Genomic DNA, 20,112 nt, shown 5'->3' with positions numbered 1-20,112 from the left:
TTTCCAGTGATTTAGTTAGGATTGAGCACATTATCTAAAAGGGACCAAAATGACATTATTCTGTTATGGATGGTTCTGAGTAAGGATTTGATTTATAACTGTGGATGTCTTTTTCTGTAGTTTGAAAAAAACGCAAGAGCCAGGGAAAAGTTAGAGCCAGAGGAAAGTAATTTACCAAATTTAGTGAATACATTTGTCTGATGTTTTATCAATGGCAAAGTGCTTTCTGCCACTTGGCAAGGAGCCGTGGTCTTGTGTCGGTCTCTGCCAACCAAGAGGTGACTTCCTTAATTCCATTGCTTGCTGCCATTTGGTCTTTAAATTTCAGGCATTGCTTAGGCTGTATTTCCCTAGGAGCCAAAAGCAGCTAATCCCCCTTTCTGCGATTAAACAAAAAGAGAGGAAATCAGAAAAGGGATGTGAAAGAAGGTGTTTTATATTGAGTTATTACTCTGTCTTGTTCTGCAGAAAATGAATATGACCTGTTAGAGGGATTTTGCAAGCTGTTTCTATAGAGACTGATAAAGGACAGATTTAGATGTATCTAATTGGAAACCAAATCTTTTATTAACTCTTTCTTTTTGACAGTATATTATCACTATAGGACACTACAGTGATATGTTACTTTGGACATTTCTGTCTTATTCATCATTTGTTCATATCTGGACTAAGACCTCTGAGGCAGCTTTCAAGCTCGTGTGTTTACTTTTTTCTTCAGACAAGAGGAAAGAAACTATAGGTAGTTTACTTTCTTAAGAAGTCTTCATCTTTTTTGTGATTTAGACCACAATTAAAAGGTCATTTTGCTGCTTGTATAAGCTTTGTTTATTAGCCTGTAACTCCCAGACTTTTAATGAAAGATGTAAAACATTAATCGCTCGTTCATGATTTTTGTTAGTAAAGCAGCACAGTTTGGTGCTACAGGGGGGAACAGGAAGGATGGGTTGCTCTTCTATTTCTTCTCCCCAATTTAACCATATGGTCACGCTTCTTCTCATGCAGTCGCCTTCACTCCAACAACCTTTACTGCGACTGCCACCTGGCCTGGCTGTCCGACTGGCTGCGGCAGCGGCCTCGCGTCGGCCTCTACACCCAGTGCATGGGCCCGGCCCACTTGCGGGGGCACAACGTGGCGGAGGTCCAGAAACGGGAGTTCGTCTGCAGTGGTAAGGGCAGCACATTTGCACGGCCTGACAACAGCTCAGCAGGGACTGTTCATGCTATGCCTTGCTAGCTTTTGCATAGTTTTTTGTCTTTTTTTTTTTTTTTTTTTTTCTAATTTAATGAAGCTAATCATTTTTATCAGTATTTGTATCTTCTGTCGCGGTGCTTCTGTCCTTACAAATTTTGTGTGAATGCTGCATAGCCATCATAAAGAGTGGGGAGAGAAACGAAAAATGATATAAAAGATACACAGACTGAGAACATAAGGCCTTTTAGTGCTAAGGAAAAGGACTTTAGTTAAAAGGATTAAAAAAAAAAAAAAAACAGGTTGTTTTTTCTTTTTTATTTTTCTACTTCAGTTTAAACAGTTTTCTGAAGCCCCAATAAACTTCTGAATGTTACTGGTATGCTTTTATGATCTTGTGGGTGGCATCCCATGGCAGGGGGTTGGAACTACATGATCCTTAAGATCCCTTCCAACCCAAGTGGTTCTATTATTCATTCTATGATTCTTTAGTGCATCAGGTTGTTTTCTGATGTGAAATGACAAAATGACAAACGATTCAATACTAATCACATTTTCTCTATTTATTTTTTTTCCTTTATTCATGTCTCCTAGATGAGGAAGAAGGCAAGTTTATCTTTCTTATTTAGATATTTTTAAACTTGATTGAAAAATTTCTGTAAACTTTACCTGCTGTTTCAAGGTTCCTCAAAATATTGAAAAACAACTGGAAAATAGCTGTCTGTTCATTCATTCTGCAGGACTGCTTCTACTAGTCAATTTTCTGCAGACCCCCAGATCGCTATTGCCAAATATGCCAAAATTTACACAGATCTGTTTGTGGTTTTGTTTGTTTGTTTTTAAACAGCTTTATGCAGTTTCTATCCATACTGAACTGCTTCTAACATCACAGTATAAGGCACCATGACATCCTAACATGGCAAATGATAACCACATTCTTACCATACTTCAGCCTTTTATGTATACTTAAAAGAGCTCCTAACAAAATCACTTAAAGTATCTTGTTTGTAAACTGCATAGTTTTATAACTTGGACACTAATGCTAATTTTGAAGATGGGGAATGACCATGTTTTATCTCTGGATCACTGTTTGTTTTTTTGTTTGTTTTTTAAGTAAGATGGGTGAAATATTTTTCTGTTTGTTAGTTTTGGCAGCTGTTTGCACTTTCGTAACAGATACCTTAACATTAAAACAAATGATTATATTGCAAACTACTATCTCAAAAGACCAGCCTTTCCAGCAGAGTAATTTTAAAACTTGAACAGTTATTTGAAGTTGTAAATAGGAACAGCACTGGCTGCAACGTTAAAGTGATATGTCATACGTTATCAGTGTACCCTTTCCATCTTAATATATGACATAAAATACAACAAGACAGATTTCATAGTCCAGAAGTTTTTTTTTTTGGTTTGGTTTTCCCTAGGTGTTTCAAAACAGTCTCTAGCTTTTTTACCTTAATAGGAAAGAAAACGGGAAAAAAGGGGGAAGGGGGGAGATTCATGCCTTTCTCGTGCCTTCATGCCTTCCATATCATTACAAAACAGTAATTTAAATCATTAAATCATTATAATAATGACATGCTCTACTTAATATATTATGTATTATATATTATAACATGCAACCTATTTGCAGGAAAATGTAATAAGATATTTATTTTCTAAAAACATATCTAAATATGTGAGTATTAAGGTTACATGTAATTATAAATGCCAAATTTAACATAAAACTCTTAGGGGATGACATGAAGTTGTATAAATTCATGGCTGCCTGACTAGTTAGGAAGACTGTTAAACTGGGGGAGAAAGTCTGTTGAGCTAATACAGAGTGAGAGTATAAACAATGTAGTCAAACTTATTTATTTATCTCTGTGATTGGATGGAATGGTCATAATTCCAAACTTGTCTGTAACTGGTGCATACACTGAAGGATAATACTCATTAATGAGTATTTGCAGAACTGAACTAAGAGAAGAGCTTCAGTGTTCATGGCAAAGTTCATTAATTTCTGTTGACATTCATTTTTAATACACAAAATTCTGAAAACTGAGTAAAACAATAATTGTTTTTAAAACCACAGAATAAATAAAATATACCTAAAAAATGGACTACACTTAGCCTTCTTTAAAAAAGTGATTTTGAATACAAGTGTATGAAGTAACTGAGAAATGATGAAAGAGCCAGCATAGTAGTTGAGCATTTTTCTTTAATCTCATTATTGTGTCAACATGTTGGTATTAATTAGGTATTTAAAATAATGCAATTTGAAATCATGGATAGGAAACAATGTTTATTCTTTTAAGTTCTGTTTCTATTTTTTCATGGAGGTGTAAAATGTGACGTTTTACTTTTGAGGTAAACTGGATTAGTGCTTGACAGGTTTATACAGTTATAGAAGAAACTCTTTTCTTTTGCAGGTCACCAGTCTTTTATGGCTCCATCCTGCAGTGTCTTGCATTGTCCCACTGCATGCACCTGTAGTAACAACATTGTGGATTGTCGTGGAAAAGGCCTTACTGAAATCCCAACAAATCTTCCAGAAACCATTACTGAAATGTGCGTAATCTGATTTTTTTATTCTTTCAATGAACTTGCAGAGAACAGTTTTGTCTTATGTACTCATTGTTGTTATTTGTACAATATGCGTTATACAGGGTAAGAATTTTGTAGTGCACATTCACATTCAGAAATAAAAGGAATATATAGATACATGAAAATATTTAAGACATATATGTTCTCTTACGAGTTAGTTTTATATGTATTACTCACAACTCGCAGTTAAAACTGCATTCTGAGTTGGTTTAAAACTAATTCATGAATCCTTACTTTTCTGCAAGTAAGTGGCTTCTCAATGCAGGCTATAAACTCTGTTGCTTTCACTGTTGCTCACTTTCCATCACCTTATTCAATTCAGAGGAGCATATCTTGCAACAAAGACAAGAGACCTGCATTGTTCATACTAAGTATTCTGCTAAAGCTGCCTCCTCAGAAGGATAGTTTAAGAAGGCAAAAGTGTGGTGGTTGATTGCAATCTGTGGTATAGTCATTGTGTTAATACCATATAGCCGTGGTTGGAAGAGCATGCATGCTGATAAGGTTTCATGACATGGCATAAACAACAGCAATGTCTACAAAATGTGCAACTGCATCCTTACCACCAAGCAGAGTCATAGCAGTGTGGCTGAGAGGCTGTGTGAGTATATAGAAAGGCTGCTGTTGTGTTGTTGCAGGGGAGGAGCAAAAGCAAAAGGTGAGTTTACAAGGGCACAACTAGAGATTGCAAGCATGTTCCTAAATCTTTATTTTAAGGGTCATCAGTCCCAAAGAAATTATAGGATATAGGAGTTACTAGTTGACCCTGAATTCACTGTCAAAAGAAATGACCATGAGGCAAAAGCAAATGGGAATTTACAGAATGGAGATGTGTATCATCCTGTCTTCTGCTCACCTGTTGCTCTAGGTAAGAAATGCTGATGTGTTTTAAGCATTTAACAGATGTCCAGCATTTGGTTAAGCATTTAACAGATTGCAAACTGAGGCTAGATGTTTCCTGCTAGACTGCACATTGTTCACATCACAGAGTGAGGCCTTTTCACATGCTGAGGTCCATAAGCCATTAATATTGCTAAATATGTATGCTTAGGTGCTCATATAAATATGTATAATATGTGTGCTGTGTTATATGTATAGATCATAGTCATACGCTGTAAACTATCTGATATCTCTGTTGTGTATCTAGTTCATAAGTGAAGTTTACATTAAAAAGCAGATTGCAGTGTTTTGTACGGTTAATGCCATTCATAGATAATACACAAATAAACATACATATTCAAAATCTGGTACAAGGCAAGTTAGGACATTACAAAGGCAAAATTTAGTATTTATTTTAAATGAAACAGGTATGTACCATTGAATGCCAGTGTGATGAGAGAACTGGACTTCAGTGATTGACTTAGTTTCTGAGTAAACAGGAGGATTGAGATATGATTTGAGTCAGTGATAGGCTGCACTTACCACACAGTGAGAACAAAAGTTTCCAGTTGTGTGGAAAGTAAGGAGAGAAATGTACAGGCAAAGAAGGAAGAGAAATAAGGGACATGAAAAACTTTGAAAGTCAGGGGTAAACTCAGTGGAAGAATTAGAGTAAGGGATTTTGTGAGTATTTGATGAGAATCACTTAATCTTTGCTGCTTCCATGTCAATAGGCTGAAGATGAGTTGAGATTTCAGTAAATAAGCATGTTTTAAAGGTTGTATGGAGAAAGCTTTACACTTTACCACTTTAATGAGAGGAAAATAGTGAAACTTGACAATTTGCATAGCTTTCAAAAAAAAAAAAAAAGAAAAAAGAAAAAAAGTTTATTCTTTGAAATATCCAATCTGCGTTAGAATCTACCGTGTTCTTAATTGTCAAGTTATTTTAAGCTGATAAATTGAAGGAGGGGAGGTGGGGGTTCAAAGTTTCGAGCTTTAAATATAGTCTTTTAAAATGTCATTAATTTTCTTTGTCTTTGTGAAGGATTATGTATTAAGGTCCATAATTTGTCCTGCCACCTTCTATTTTCCATGTCACTCTCATTCCTCTCTTATCTAAACTAAATGTTTCATGTCCATTCAATCTTTTCGAATGCCAAAACCTTTGATTTCTAAATTAATCTCCTCCTTTCTCTCCAAACTCTTGGTTTTCTCAATTTTTTGACCTACATTGACCAAAGTTGAATAAAATATTCCAGATGACAGTGAAACATCACTTTATATGGTGGCATTTTAGTTTCCTTTCTGCTTTCTGCACTGTAATACTTTCTTTCCTTAACTGCCAATATCCATTGCAACACACCTGCCATTGAAATGACCATGAAGACCACGAAAAGTCCTAGGTCTTTTTTTTTTTCCTCTTAGCTGTTTTTGTCAGGAACAAGAATTTTATAGATGTAATTTACAGATGTAATTTACAGATGTATTCCATCCACATATCACCTTATGTTTCTGAACACTGAATCCAGTTGCGTATTCCTTTTTAAAGCTGCTCTGTGAAAGACTTCAGTCTCCTATTCTTTTATCTAACTTGAACATACAGAAAGGTTCAGATGATCGTATCTTAAAGCTATTCTACAATAAAGTGTGTAAAACCTTTGTTTTTAGAGAAGTACTTTGCAACTATTGTTTATAACAACCCTTTATGATTAAATTACAAATAATGATTGTATCTCATACAATAATGCTTTTTTTTCACTTATTTCTATATGTAATTGTTATATTTGTGCCAAAGTGGTAACTGAAAAGAAGCACTTGAAGAGATGAGACCGTGTTGTCACAGTAGCTTTAAAGAATGCCAAGGAGCTGTTGAACATGGAGGATAAGAGAGACCTGAAGTGTATAGTGAGCACTGTATTTCCACCACCATTACACAGTTCTTTATAATCTTTATTACACATGACTTTATTATCTTAATCACAGTTTTGAGCATATGCTTTGGCAAGAGCTCCCCAGTTCTCAGGGAGAAAGGGAAAGAGAAGCGAGCCGGTTCCCTGTTGAGTTTTTTGAAGGATGTACAGAATTAACAGCCAAATTATTATTTATTCAGTGATTTTATAATATCACCATCATTAGATTCCTGTGCGCAACATTGGCATTATTCTACCATTTCACATGGGCCAGATGTTCTCCAGCCTTTTCAGTATTTTTTTCCACAGTCATCTTCGGCATTTTTAACTGAGTATTCTCTTCTGATTTTATAAATGTACTTTATTGACAGGAACATTTGAAAAATCCATAGTACTTGTAAGTTCCCTTAGTCTGGACAACTTTCTGTGTCCTACAGTTGTAATAGTTATCACCTGTTTATAGGCTGTATTTGCAGAATCCAGTGCTCAGTACTACCAAGCTGTCATGTCATGCTTCAGCCAACACAATGGTCCACAAACACCTCCGGGGTCCGCATCTTTCCTATATTTTGTCTTTACCTAAATTATCTCATGTGAATAAACTTCTCCTATTAGAGTAAGATTAAACTTTATTGTCAGCCCTCATGGATACATTTGCTAAAAATTTCATACCTGTTTTTTGACAGATATCACATTTCCATCCATTTCTGCTTTTTCTTTCTTACATGTTCTTACATGTACAGAAGGTTAGTAAGAATATAATCTTTATATGGTTTCAAAAAGTCCCTAATCCAGTTATTTTTTTCTTGTTGTTTTTGTGAAGTTTGCCCTCAAAAAATACTCATGTTTTTTGATGTTTTGTGGTGTTCTCCATCCATTTCTTCCATCTGTTCTCTCAGTGGGAAGCTTGACCTCAGTACCTTATGAAGCTTTGATTTCTTGCTCTTTGCCCAGCACAAGCTTCCTTTACATAAAATGTGTGTCTGCACCAAAATACGTTGTATTTGTTACATTGTCAGTCCATGTGAGACAATGCTGCATAAAGTCTAAGTGGTATTAATTATTTTATTGTTCTCTGTCCTCCTGGTTTACATAAATAAACTACAGGTTTTAATGTGTATGTTCCATTTCAACAAATTTACTTTTTTTTTTTTTTTTTTTTTTTTTTTACTTTCTGGGAGTTGATTATTTATGTAACAAGTTAATTTATGTGCCAAAAACCCTTTAAATGAAATATTCAATTACTTAAGTGTTGAACATTTGCAGTTTGAATTGAGTAAAAGTTTGTATGTCAAAGCTCTGTATTAGCTCTTTGAGGAAAAGGAAGGAAAAAGGCTTTCTCTTTAGAGCATAATACTGATACTATGACTTTGTATTGTCTTGGTAGTTCTGCTGGATAACCTTTTGGGGATGACATTTTAAGACAGTAGGAGCTGTCTTCTCTGCTGATGGCTATTGCCTCTGTAGCACTGTAGCAGAGTTGGCAGACTATGTGCTTGCATGGCTCTCCAGCCTCCCTGTTTCTGAATTTGGTGTAATAGCTGAAGCCACTGAGGAAGAGAAGCTGAAGTCGTTTAGGAGGGAGCAGGTCTTCTGTGATGGTGGTAGCAGGAGGAGCCAGAGCTAGCTGCAGAAACAGTGTTTTAGCCCAGTGCAGGTGGGTTTCCTAGTGAGCATCAGGGTGCTGGTGAGAGGGTTTTGTTGTACCACTCTGTCTGGCTTCTCAACTGTTGCAAAAGTCAGTAGCAATTCCCATTGTGTGCAGTCAGTTATCAGCCAATGCATTGTCTGCCTGGTACCTCTTGGGAAGATGCCTTCAGTAGCAGGGCTGCTTATCTCCAAGTAGCTGCCAGTAAAAATGGAAGGAGAATAAAGCCTTTGGTGGTCATCTCTTTCTCACTTTCAGTGTGATAAAGCTCAGAGGAAAATTAAGAATTCTGTATCTCAGTAAATGTAATTCTTCATCTTTATTGACTTAGTACAATTGTATCTGTACCAGCTATACCTATTCTGCAAAACTAATTCTTCTCTTTTATTATCTAAATAAACTCTCACACAGCTAAAAATAAGAATACCTAAGCTTTTCTTCTCATGGTGAGTCCAATCAATGCTATATTATTTGAGAGAAAAGTATTTCACATTCCATGTAGTAAAAGATAACTTGATCACCAAGACTCCCTTAGTTTTAGTGTATCCACTAATTCTAGAGGAAGCACAGAAATAAAATATAACCTCTCTAGGCGATCTTTAAAGGTTTCACATTATGAGTGACCTGCAGGAAACATTTTGGGAATGCTTCCCGTAGTTCTACTATTTTAATGCCTGTAACTGTAAATGTTGTGAGTCCAAATACATTGACAATAGATGTTACATATTAATAGCTTTCAAACACTTGGTTTATAATATATCATACTTAAGCCTTTTTTTCACTTAAGCAAAGCATGATATAGTAGCTATTCACTTAAGAAATATTACATATTAGTAGTCTTCAAGATTCTGCTATTTAGTATGCCTTGCTTAAGTCTTGTCTTATGGACAATCTCAAATCATGAGATAGTATTTATCCATTAGAAACATCAAAGAATCATAGATTGCTTTGGGTTGGAAGGGACCGTAAAGGTCACCTAGTTCCACCCACCCCTGCCATGGGCAGGGACACCTCCCACTAGACCAGGTTGCTCAAAGCCCCATCCCACCCAGCCCTGAACACCTTCAGGGATGGGACATCCAGAGCTTCTCTGGGCAACCTGTGCCAGTGCCTCACCACCCTCATAGGAAAGAATTTCTTCTTGATGTCTAATCTAAATCTACCCTCTCTTAGTTTAAAGCTATTACTCCTTGTCCTATCACCACAGGCCCTGATAAAGAATCCTTCTCCAATATAATAAGTCATAATATGACTTGGTTTAGATTTGTTGTTTATACCTCTTACAGAAATTTGTGTGGGAAGCTCTTTCATTGTCATGTTTAGTCTGTTGAGTTCAACCGATTCAAGTAGTCTAATATACCTAGCACTTTCCTCTGCCATATAGCTCTTATATTAAAGACATTATGGGTCATTCTTAAGGTTCAAAACTATTACTTTAATTGGTTTTAGAAAGTATAGCCTTTCCTAACAGTGATAGCATTTATCAGCCTCTATGCAGGCATTCCTTAAACATTTTAGTTTTTCAGCACCATTAATCTCTTTTCATTTGGTTGCATTTTAGAATCCACCTTCCGCATGCAAGTTCTTTAAAAGGTATGCAGAAATAATTCTGGTTTCCTTCAAATTGAGACTTTTTGGCACATGTTCAAACAGACTATCAGAAGCCTTACAAATGGTGACCCAGCAGCAATTTTATTAAATGTACTGATACCTTTTCTCAGAATGGTGTGAGTGAGTGACAGGCTCTTATTTCAAAAGGAGAGGCCAAAAAGCCATTAATGAGCTACACTACCTTGTGAAAATGCTCTTCTTACATTCTTCTGATTTTCTTTTCTCTTCTGTGGCTTGAACTAGCAGTCAAAGTGGTTCTAAAACCTCTTTCTTTACAGTAGTGTTATGAATAAAAGAAAATAAATACATTTGCAATAAGTGCTGCTGAGGGTGTTGATTTAGTGGGGGAGAGGAATTACCTGCTTTGATGACCACAGCTTTGTATAAATGACTATTTAAGCAATCAGGCATGGAATTAAGTTGATTTTTTTCTTCATTTTTGTTAATATGAAAACCATTTAATTAATCGTAGGAGTAAATTGTTTTGTTTGTTTGTTTATTATTATTATTATTATAGAAGGATAGGAGTCCTTACAATGGTGATATTGCAAAGAGAAAGGTTTGTTGAAAGGGATGGTGAGTGGGGGATTGCCACTGTTAACTAAGCAACAGTTGTATAAATAATGTGAGTCTTTGGAACGGACAGAAAATACCCTAAACCATATAATGTAAGAAATGAAAAAACATATGGAATTTTAATCAGGAATTTTAACAATTCACCTCTGTAAACTCAGTGTAGTGAAAAGTCACTGACTTCTTAATTACTGTGGCCTTCAAGATAAAGTTGCTTGCTCTTTTCAGTGGATCTTTCTAACATTTGAATGCCAAAACTAGAAACTCTATGGCTGTTTCATGATAAGTTTATTTATATTTCCCTTGACAGTTTACTAATTTGTCCCCTCAGTTTTGTCTCATCTTATCTTCCTAGTTTCTATTATTTTTCTTCATGTTTTCATCTTCTTCCATCTCAATCTCCTATACTTTTTAAGTCTGTTGATTAAAGATTGTGTATTATGTCAAGCACTCAACTACATCTTTGTGAGCCCTGTGATATTAAGCAGGATTAAAATCTCTTGAGATTGGTTCTCACAGAAACACTCATCTTAAAGGAGAAGTAGGGAAAAAAGAAGAAGGAAAGGAGGGGAAAGGAAAGCTCTCCGAAATTAGGTCTGACAGAACTGAACTTGACAGAGTTTAACCAAGATAAGGTAAAGAGTGACCTGGTCACACTACCTGTGCTTTGTGTAAATTCATAATTTTATCTGAGAACTGGAAGCTGTATGAATGAATCTATTCCAAGCTAAGCTCGGCATCTATACAATTACAATATTTCTGTTGTTTCTTAAAATTTTTCCTTACCTGAAAGTCCAAAGTACAGCCTTAAGTCTATTACAGCCTTATGTCTATTGACCAGGGAGTCTCTTACACTGAGATGCAAAGATGTCCCTTTACAGAGAAAAGTCTCTATTGGTCTTAAGCAAATTTATTGAAAAAGTTCAAAGACTTGCATAAGAAGAAAACTCAGAAACATCCAAGACAAAGCAGCTTGCTCTGGTTTTAGCAGCTCAGAGTGTGATTCAGCTATCTACGGTAGCCTGAGAGAAATGAGACCAGATCCTGCATGAAGATGCAGGGTCTTGAAAAGAATGGGTCTGAATGCTGAGGGGAGGATGCAAGAAGTTACAAGACATTTTAGCAATGACTGTTTTTCAAAGTCTGTATTTGTTTCTGCTTTCTAGTTTAAATCAAAACATTGGTCTTTTTAGTTAGTAAAACTAGTGTGTAAGTCCATTACGATATATAAAAACAAATAGTGTTTGCTTTATCAAAAATGAAGAAATTTGCTAAAATCTTAACATCTTTTATGTAACACATACATATAAACCAACAATTGCATGCAAGTAGTGGAAAACACATCCGCTTCAAGGCAATGTCTTGAATAAATGTGAAAAATTAAAATTATGTAAAGGAATCTAGTGAAGTACTTCATTACCTTAATGCATTTAATTTTCCAACACAGATTTAACTGAATTACTGTTAACTGTTTGGGATTCGTACCTTAATATTTTTTCAGGGAAAACTTAAAATATATTCCATTTGACAGAAAGAGATGGAAGTTTTTGAAGCTAATAGATTAGGCTTTTGCTAAATTGACAGCTAAACCTGTCCACTTAGCACACAAGAGAAATGATTTGTCATGCTCTTACTCAAATATCTCCTTAATCTGACAATTACTGGTAAATCATGGGGCTTTATGGTTTTGTTTTTTTTTTTTATTTCTTATTTTGGTTGTCAGACACAGTGTTTTCTATAGGTAGAGTATTTAATCTGTCTTTTATTAGCATGTGTTCTATGCTACCATTGTTCAGATCTTTGGCTTTCTTCATACTCTTGTGTCTTACCTTAAAAACTAATTAAATTTGCAGGACAAGAGTAATTTCAACAGTCAGTAAGATGCAGAGACACAGAACACAGCAACTGCACAGGAAACTTATTCTAAAGAAAAAGGAGGAGGTCTTTGTGTGAAACCTTATGTAAAGTATCACACAGCACACTTAGCAGAAGAGATTATGATTCACTCTTGAATTTAATCTTGAAATTGTATGGCACTCTGTGGTGGAACTGGTGCAGTGGCAGGGTATTCTTCCTTGAAGGTGGAAATAGAAGAACATATCTTTCAGCCTTAGCAAACTTGTTGTTTTTTTTTTGTTGTTGTTGTTTTTTGTTTGTTTGTTTTGTTTTGTTTTTCAAAATGGAGGAACAACCTCAGTGCTGGTTTCCAGCAACTTTGGAAGTAGGTACTGGCCAGAATGAACACCACATTGTTCCACTTCTGGGAGGTTTGTGCATGTTCTGGTGGTACTGGGGTACGTTGAGGGACTTCTGCCAAGAGAAATAAAATAAGTCAGGCATGCTATAAATGAATATTTTATACAGCATGAAGAGAAGCTGGAGAAGGCCTATCTAGCTCTTCCAGAAAAACCCTCATAGCTTTCTGACAGCTGTGCTACACTCCAGAGGCATCGTTACTCTTAGATTTTATTTTTACATATGATTCTTCCTCAGCAGTAATGTGAATGAAGTTACTGTAAAAGAAACTGAACATACCAACTTAGAATCATAGAACCATTTTGGTTGGAAAAGACAATGCTGCCTTCATTATTTAAACTTTAGTAAATACATGGTCCCATAAGTGGCAAACATCTGTGGAAAGTATTCTCAGTAAAAATATTTAGATTTTTTGTGGTAAATTTATGGTGCATGCTCAGGTAGTGTTAACAGGTAGTGAGGACTACTACCACACTGTCAGCCACACAGAGCAATGGGATTCCCAAGCAGGTTGACGTGTCATCACTCATGATGAGCCGAGTGTAGCAAGATTACATTTATTTTTGTCAACTTAATACAGTTATTCTGAAGAGCTCAAGTAGTTTTTGTATTGTAACAGCTCTCATCAAAAATAGGCTAATTAGAGAGGCTTTAACTTGACTCTAGGTGACTCAGGCTAATTGCACAGGAGGCACACTGACAGATGCTAAAGTACTGAGCAAATAATTCTTTAAGAATTGGTGCATTTTGCCTACAACCTAAATCTGTAACAATTAAGGAATGTAAAGCCTACCGTCATTAATGGTGCTGTAGGGTTCAGAGCATGAGATGGCCTTATCTGTGATGAAAAATTTAGCAAATGCAGGTTTGGGACTTGCTTTTAAATGTGATGTATTCTTTAATGGCTTTAGTACAGCAATCCTTGTTACTTTTTTGATGTAATGCAGACTATGGAGGTGTCTGTCATTTGCAGTCAGTCCCCTGAGGAAATATTTGATAGAACAATTAGACTGGATGTTCGCGTTTTGGCAAGCTTTAGGGCAACATTGACAGTGATTCTTTATATGCAAATATTTAGGAAACTGTCAACCAGATTTATTAATACACAGAATTAGAGACTGAAATTTTAAAGTGCAAGTAATATAGTCATTCAAAATACATCTTTTGTTTTGTTAGACGTAGATGATATTACAGATTTCAACAGAATTCTTTTGCTGCTGAAGTCAGAAGAGACATTTACTGGATAAAAGCACTCTGGAGGTTCAGTTGTTGGGGAAAGAAAAAAAAAAAAAAAAAAAAAAAGAGGTACTTAGTATGATAGCCTGAAGGATTTCTTTAGCAAAGGGAGACCATTACTCCTTCCTCATTTTAAGAAAACAAACAAGCAAAAACAACAACAACCAAAAACCTGGCAGATGTTAAATATGATGAGAGATGTGTTGGCTGCATATTGCAGTTCTTCAGATTCAGAAGCTGCACTGAATCCCATCGCTGAAATCTATTTTCTGTTTTCTGACAGCTGTTTTTGCCATTTACTTTAAAAGCAGATGGGGAAAATGCAAAGAAGAGCTGTCAATTTTATTACCATGTATAATCAGCATCTGTGCAATACATCAGACTCATTGCACAGCTTACACTTTCTTCTCTGTAGTAAAAAATTATTTTGGGGTTTCTCGACAATCTTCCTACGTGCTTTATGTAAATGAGTAGATGCCGGAATGAAGAGTTGAGATCAATTAAATGCTAAAGTGACTAACATGACCAAATTTACTTAAAACAAGATAAGTCCTGATTGATAATAAAATATGTAGTTAATTTGCTGCTCCATATTCAAATTAATGTTTTCTTAAGGAAGATGTTTTTATGGGCGTAGCACATCTCTATGCAGTATAAACTGTGTATCTTTCTCTACTGAGCAGGCTTGGTATATTGTACCCCACCTGCATAATAAAAGGAAGAAAGAATTTCATAGAGAACTGGGTGTTCTCTACAGCCGCTTTTCATGAGCAGAAGTCTTTCATAGAAATGACTACTTACAGTGGTAAAATAAGCTGTTTTGAAAGTGTCAGTATAAATAAACATGTCTGTCTCTAAGTGTGGAAGTAGTAATCACTAATGGTGTGCTGCAGGCTCCTAGCAGAGAACAGCATCCTCCTGGAAAGTGTCAAGGGATTTATGTATCACAAGGCTGTCTGGGGACATGGTGGGAAGAATCCGTCTACTCACTGGGGACCTACTTTAATTTGATTTGATTAGGTTGGAAATCACAACTGCAGAACCACCTTTGTTTCTTAAAATAATAGGTGGTTGTACATTATGGTGTCTGCAGGGATGAGCCAGGGGGAAAGATTTAGAAAAAGAAATACTCACAGTACATTTCTTAAATAGGAGAGATTAGGGAATAGTCTTCAAAAAAGGTTTCAAAGGTTTCAACTAGTTTGGCAATGTTAAAAGACACTGAAACACTTATGTATTGATGCAGGACTTCTTTGAAGTGAAACACTAAAAGGAGCAGGAGACTCAATACTAAGAGCATTAATTAGCATTTGAGTGGTGATGGGCAGAGTACTTCTTATACATGAGGCAGTGCACGCTTTGATGAAGCATGTACTTAACTGTCTTCCTCCATTATCTTATCTTATTAAATATGCTACTAAAATTGACTGTGGCTTTTGAAAAAGAAACCACCAAGGCACTGTTTATGATACATGGATGATCATTTATAAAAAAGAATGACTTCTGGGATGACTTTGAAAGGCAATGCTATGCACAAAATTTAATACAAGTTTCATGGAAAAATACTGATATTAGCTTTTTGTTCTTCTCTAATATAATGGTACTTCGGGCCATGTCATTTGTGAGCACTTAATAGCAGACTTTTTCAGTAATAGATAACTACAACCCATTCTATTCCAGAATTAAAAATGTTTCATTTAATATGAGGAATTAATATAAAGGAGAGTTTTTAATTACTATGGGCTTTATCAGTAGAATGTAAATTTCCTTTAGATATTATTTTATCTGTGCTTTGTGACACTAGAATATATCTAATTAGATTTTCTTCTGCAATGGTGGATGCAAATTTTCACTCTGTGAAATTCAGCTGATTCTAGGAAGATAAAGCAGAAGATTAGAGGATAACAAAGCTTGAAAATGTGAATTTGATTTACTTTCTTTACAGACAAAACAGAGTATAAAAGATTTTTCTTCTGTATTTAGATAATCTCATTTTTCCTTTCTTATGCTAATCTCATTTTCTAAAATACGATGTCTTCCAGTGCATACACTTTAGCATGAGTTAATAAAAGACATAGATGCTCCTACTATAACAAATTATTTATCCAGAAGAGCGTGTAAATTTATCCTAGTACTACACAGTCTATCTGTTAGACTGTAGCTTTTTCACTAAAAGGAAATCTTAGGCAAAGTTGACATAGAGTTCATTTTATATATCCACCAGTGAATTGATAGTTCCCTTTATTAGAACTGCTAGAAAATTAGCTTTCAGAAATGTATTGGAGTAGGATTTCTTCAGGTTTTGGACCCATATGATTTGTAGACAAATTGGGCAGCTATAAATGAAATCTGCTATTCCATCTTCTCATATCAAATGGCATACATATATCCTGCAAGTTTACTTCCACTTATAGAATGAATGTACTTTTAGGTTAAGAGAGTAAACTGGAAAATACTTTGTGTCTTAACACTAGACTTTGTCTTTCTCAAGTTACATGCCATATCGTGTCTAAATAATAGTGTTTTATGTTTAAACATGAGTGAAAGTGGACAGGAGTCCTCCAGCACTAGCGCATAAGTCTGTACATTATGGACTAATAATATTCATACATGAGGCTTGTGGCAGACTGATGCGGGACTACCGGCACTGCGGTATCTGTCTTTGCCATACACACACAGGCGTGATTCCCCAGTGTCTCTCCAGCAATTCAAGTCCTCCTCTGTAATACGGCCTAATCCATTCCTGTCCCTTTTTAGCCACCCATTTCCAGTCCTTTGTGTATGCCCTACACATTTTCCTGTGCAAGAGATCCTTTGGCTGATTTTCAAAGCTGCACACCTGACAAACGTCCAGCCAGGCTATTCCTGGTGGTTGTGCAATCTTTTGCTGCCAAATAGTGTGTGTAATGGGAATGGATGGATAGTTGCTACTCCCTTCATGGCTGGATTAGTTTGGTTTCTCAGCTCCCTCCCAATGCTAATTTAAGGAAAGGTCTAGAAATTTATGATCTGGAGTTTTTACCTCTCTGTGACCTGAGCTGAGTAGAAAACTATCTAGACAGAAAGCATGTGTAATATTTTTTTTCTTGAGAAAACTCAGCTAAAAATGAAGCATAAGAATAGAAAATACTTGGCTCCAGTGTAACTAGTGTTGACCTTCAATTTAAGCAGGTTTTTACTTATTCAGATGTTTGCTTTCTACATCTACTCAAGTCTACTGGAAAAGAGTGACCTTGTCCCCTCATAGCCCATCAGTACTCTTGATCTGATGTAAAACGTGTTTCATAAGTCCAAAAGGCTCAGCCAAGGTGAGGAAAACGTGTGAAAGAACATCCTGTTTATGGAAAAAGTTAACAGTTTGGTACCATGGGATTCTCTGCAGTGTTTAAAATATATCTGAAAACTGTAGCAAGGTGACAATATTTTCTTAGTTAAGGACGTTTAAAAATATGAGCCCTGTCTTAAGTTGCGTTAATAAAGTGAGATTTTCTGTGTGTTAGGAAGGGTTTTTTTTAGAGGTTTTCTTTCTTTTTTTTTCTTGGCTTCTTTATACACCAGTCAAGAACAAAGCATATTTAGACATAAAAGATTTTGAGTATTAAATATATGAATATGTCCATCTGAACAAAACCTCATAACGGCAGCAAAAAATCTTCTGTCCAGCTATAATCCAGAGAAAGTTATAAAAAGAAATAATTGTTATAAGAATAGTTACTTGTAAAGGCTTACTCAAAATGCGTATGTGAGCTTATTAGTTATTCACACATACAGATTCATATGACTCTTAATCAGAGGAAAAGTGAAACAGAAGAGTATTAATAGGACTAGAGTAAAAGGGAAAAAAAAAAAAAAAAAAAGCATAATATTCCTCCATCTAGACTAAAAAAGGCATTTTACCCTTAACCCTTAACCCTAAATGGATGTCTGAATATTTTCAAATAGAGCGTTAATTTCTACAATTATGATTCATTCTGTGAAATAGAATGGTATTGTCCTTATATGTATAGATCACAGTAAGTTGATACCTGTCCATGAAAGAGGAAAATATCAAGCTTATTAGATAGCCATAATATGTATGTTTGAATAATACTGCCTCTTCCTGATGTTCTTTTTTTTTTTTTTTAGAATAAATACTTTCAGTCTTTTATGTTTACATAATATAATGTTTTATTTATTTATTTATTTGTTTGTTTTCAGTGATAAGCATGAAATACTGCATTATGTGAACTAGCTTCTATTTTAAACATGATTTTTGCTGGGCCTGTTTGACTTGTTAGCAAATGCACCATAGGTCTGTATCAGCATAGATTTCCCATAAGCAAAGCTCCGTATGTTCAAAAAATCTTGGAAAACTGCTTCCATCAGCCAGTTCATACTCTGCAGTGTGTCATGTTTCAGTCACACTCAGTATACATACAAAGCAAATATAGCCAGCAAGATAAACTAACATTTTAGATAAGAAAAATTGTTTCAAGAAGTTATAGGTGTAGCTGTGCAATTCTAGTATTGTAGCTGAAAGAAAAGGTATTACATACTGTATGTAAAGAAATAATACGTGTACGTTGAAAAAAAAAGGCATTTACCCTACTGCAGGTAGCAACATATGTTATTTGTTCTGTAGGAACAGTCTGCACCATTTTTTGTGGTTTATATATTAGACTGAGTAACTCAGAGAACTCTTCATAAATAAATTTCTAAATAAAATTTACTATAAAAATTGCTGTATGTGAATCATAAATCGGGTGTCAAATAATACTAACTCAAATTTGAATATTTTAATTACACTTCTAGCTTACGTTTTACCAAAAAAAAACAAAAACAAAAACAAAAAAAACTTGTGTGCTCTGAAATTAACTTTCCTTATGTTCAGGATGAAGATTGGGCTTTCATTTCTAACATTAGGTTAAAAGTTAAGTTAACTTTAAGTTAAAATAACAGAGAAAAACTATTACTTCTTTTTAATTAAAATCAAAATTAAATGACCTTGTTTCTCAAGGTAAAAGATGTACTGAAAATGTAAGCAAAACCAGTGTTTTTTATTACAGTGCTTTCTAGCTTGTTATGGCTTTAAGTTGCTTTTGGCTTCTTTTTATTATTATTATTATTATTTGTGTGTGTGTGTATTTTTATGCTAATGCAATTGTTTTGCAGACGGTTAGAACAAAATTCAATCAAGGTCATACCTCCTGGAGCTTTCTCACCATACAAAAAGCTTCGAAGAATGTAAGTACCTGATATTTTAGATTTATTATTTTATCTATTTTATATAGAGATATAGGTATATTGATGTATCTAAACAGATTTAGATATAGAAATGTATACATGAATATATTATGTATGTGTATATATATATATATAAATAAAAAATCAGTTCAAGATCATAGAGAGGAACTTCCATCAATGTATATAATGAAATAATTAAATAATGTATTTAAGTAATACATAATTAAATACTTAAATACATAATTAAATAATGTATTTAAGAAAGTTTGACTGCTGGATGATTATCAGATATGACAACGTGATTAATTATACCATATAGCATCTTTTTCCTTTTTTTTTTTTTTTAAACCAAACATTAAAATTATTATGGTTTTACATAAAAGCAACATGTTACTGTACTCAACATAAAAATAAAATCATTGGGTATATTCCACTGTCATTTTGGAATACCTTTGAGACTGTATAGTCCTGCGGTCATTTCAAACAAAAAATGTTTATAAAAGATACATAAGCAATTAGGAAGTGTACATTTTTCAGTCTTTTTTTTTTTTTTTTTTTTTTTCAAAATCTATTTTTAATCATGTATTTGTTTTAGTGTACTATCAATTTTGGTGGTTTTATATTCAAATTCTTCAGCGGGGTCTCACATAAGTATTTTAATTTCTCTCTCTTCCGCAGCTCATTCTACTTATGAATTATTTTAATGTTCACTATTTTTAAAATAGCTTGAATTAATTGAAGCAACTTTCATTTATTTCAGTGACCTGAGCAATAACCAGATCTCTGAAACAGCTCCAGATGCTTTCCAGGGCTTACGTTCACTCAATTCACTGTAGGTATCTATTTGACATGTGGAAACAGAAGCTAATTTCTCATACTCTTATAGTGAATTTATTTGAGATTTGTAGCTCTGCAGGATTTTTATATAAATTCAATCAATACTGAAAGCTGTAAAAATAGTTTCAGAATTTTAGAGTGATAATTGAATATTTTATC

General features: G+C 34.7%; 1 protein-coding gene across 3 annotated transcripts in view; it reads left to right on the top strand.

The window, feature by feature from the left end:
- Positions 1–20,112, top strand: part of SLIT2 (slit guidance ligand 2) — a 277,555-nt gene that overhangs the window by 182,827 nt on the left and 74,616 nt on the right. For 2 of the 3 annotated variants that reach the window (XM_082759741.1, XM_082759740.1), the window contains exons 8-11: positions 1,003–1,166; positions 3,604–3,742; positions 19,045–19,116; positions 19,877–19,948. In XM_082759741.1, coding sequence (XP_082615867.1) covers positions 1,003–1,166; positions 3,604–3,742; positions 19,045–19,116; positions 19,877–19,948 — 447 coding nt within the window. Of the gene's footprint in view, positions 1–1,002; positions 1,167–3,584; positions 3,743–19,044; positions 19,117–19,876; positions 19,949–20,112 lie in introns of all 3 variants that reach the window. The other variant, XM_082759742.1, reaches the window with a different exon arrangement.

Source organism: Aythya marila (assembly GCF_965140915.1).
Source record: "Aythya marila genome assembly, chromosome: 4".
NCBI classification, from domain to species: Eukaryota; Metazoa; Chordata; class Aves; order Anseriformes; family Anatidae; genus Aythya; species Aythya marila.
This window is presented reverse-complemented; position numbering and strand designations above follow the sequence as displayed.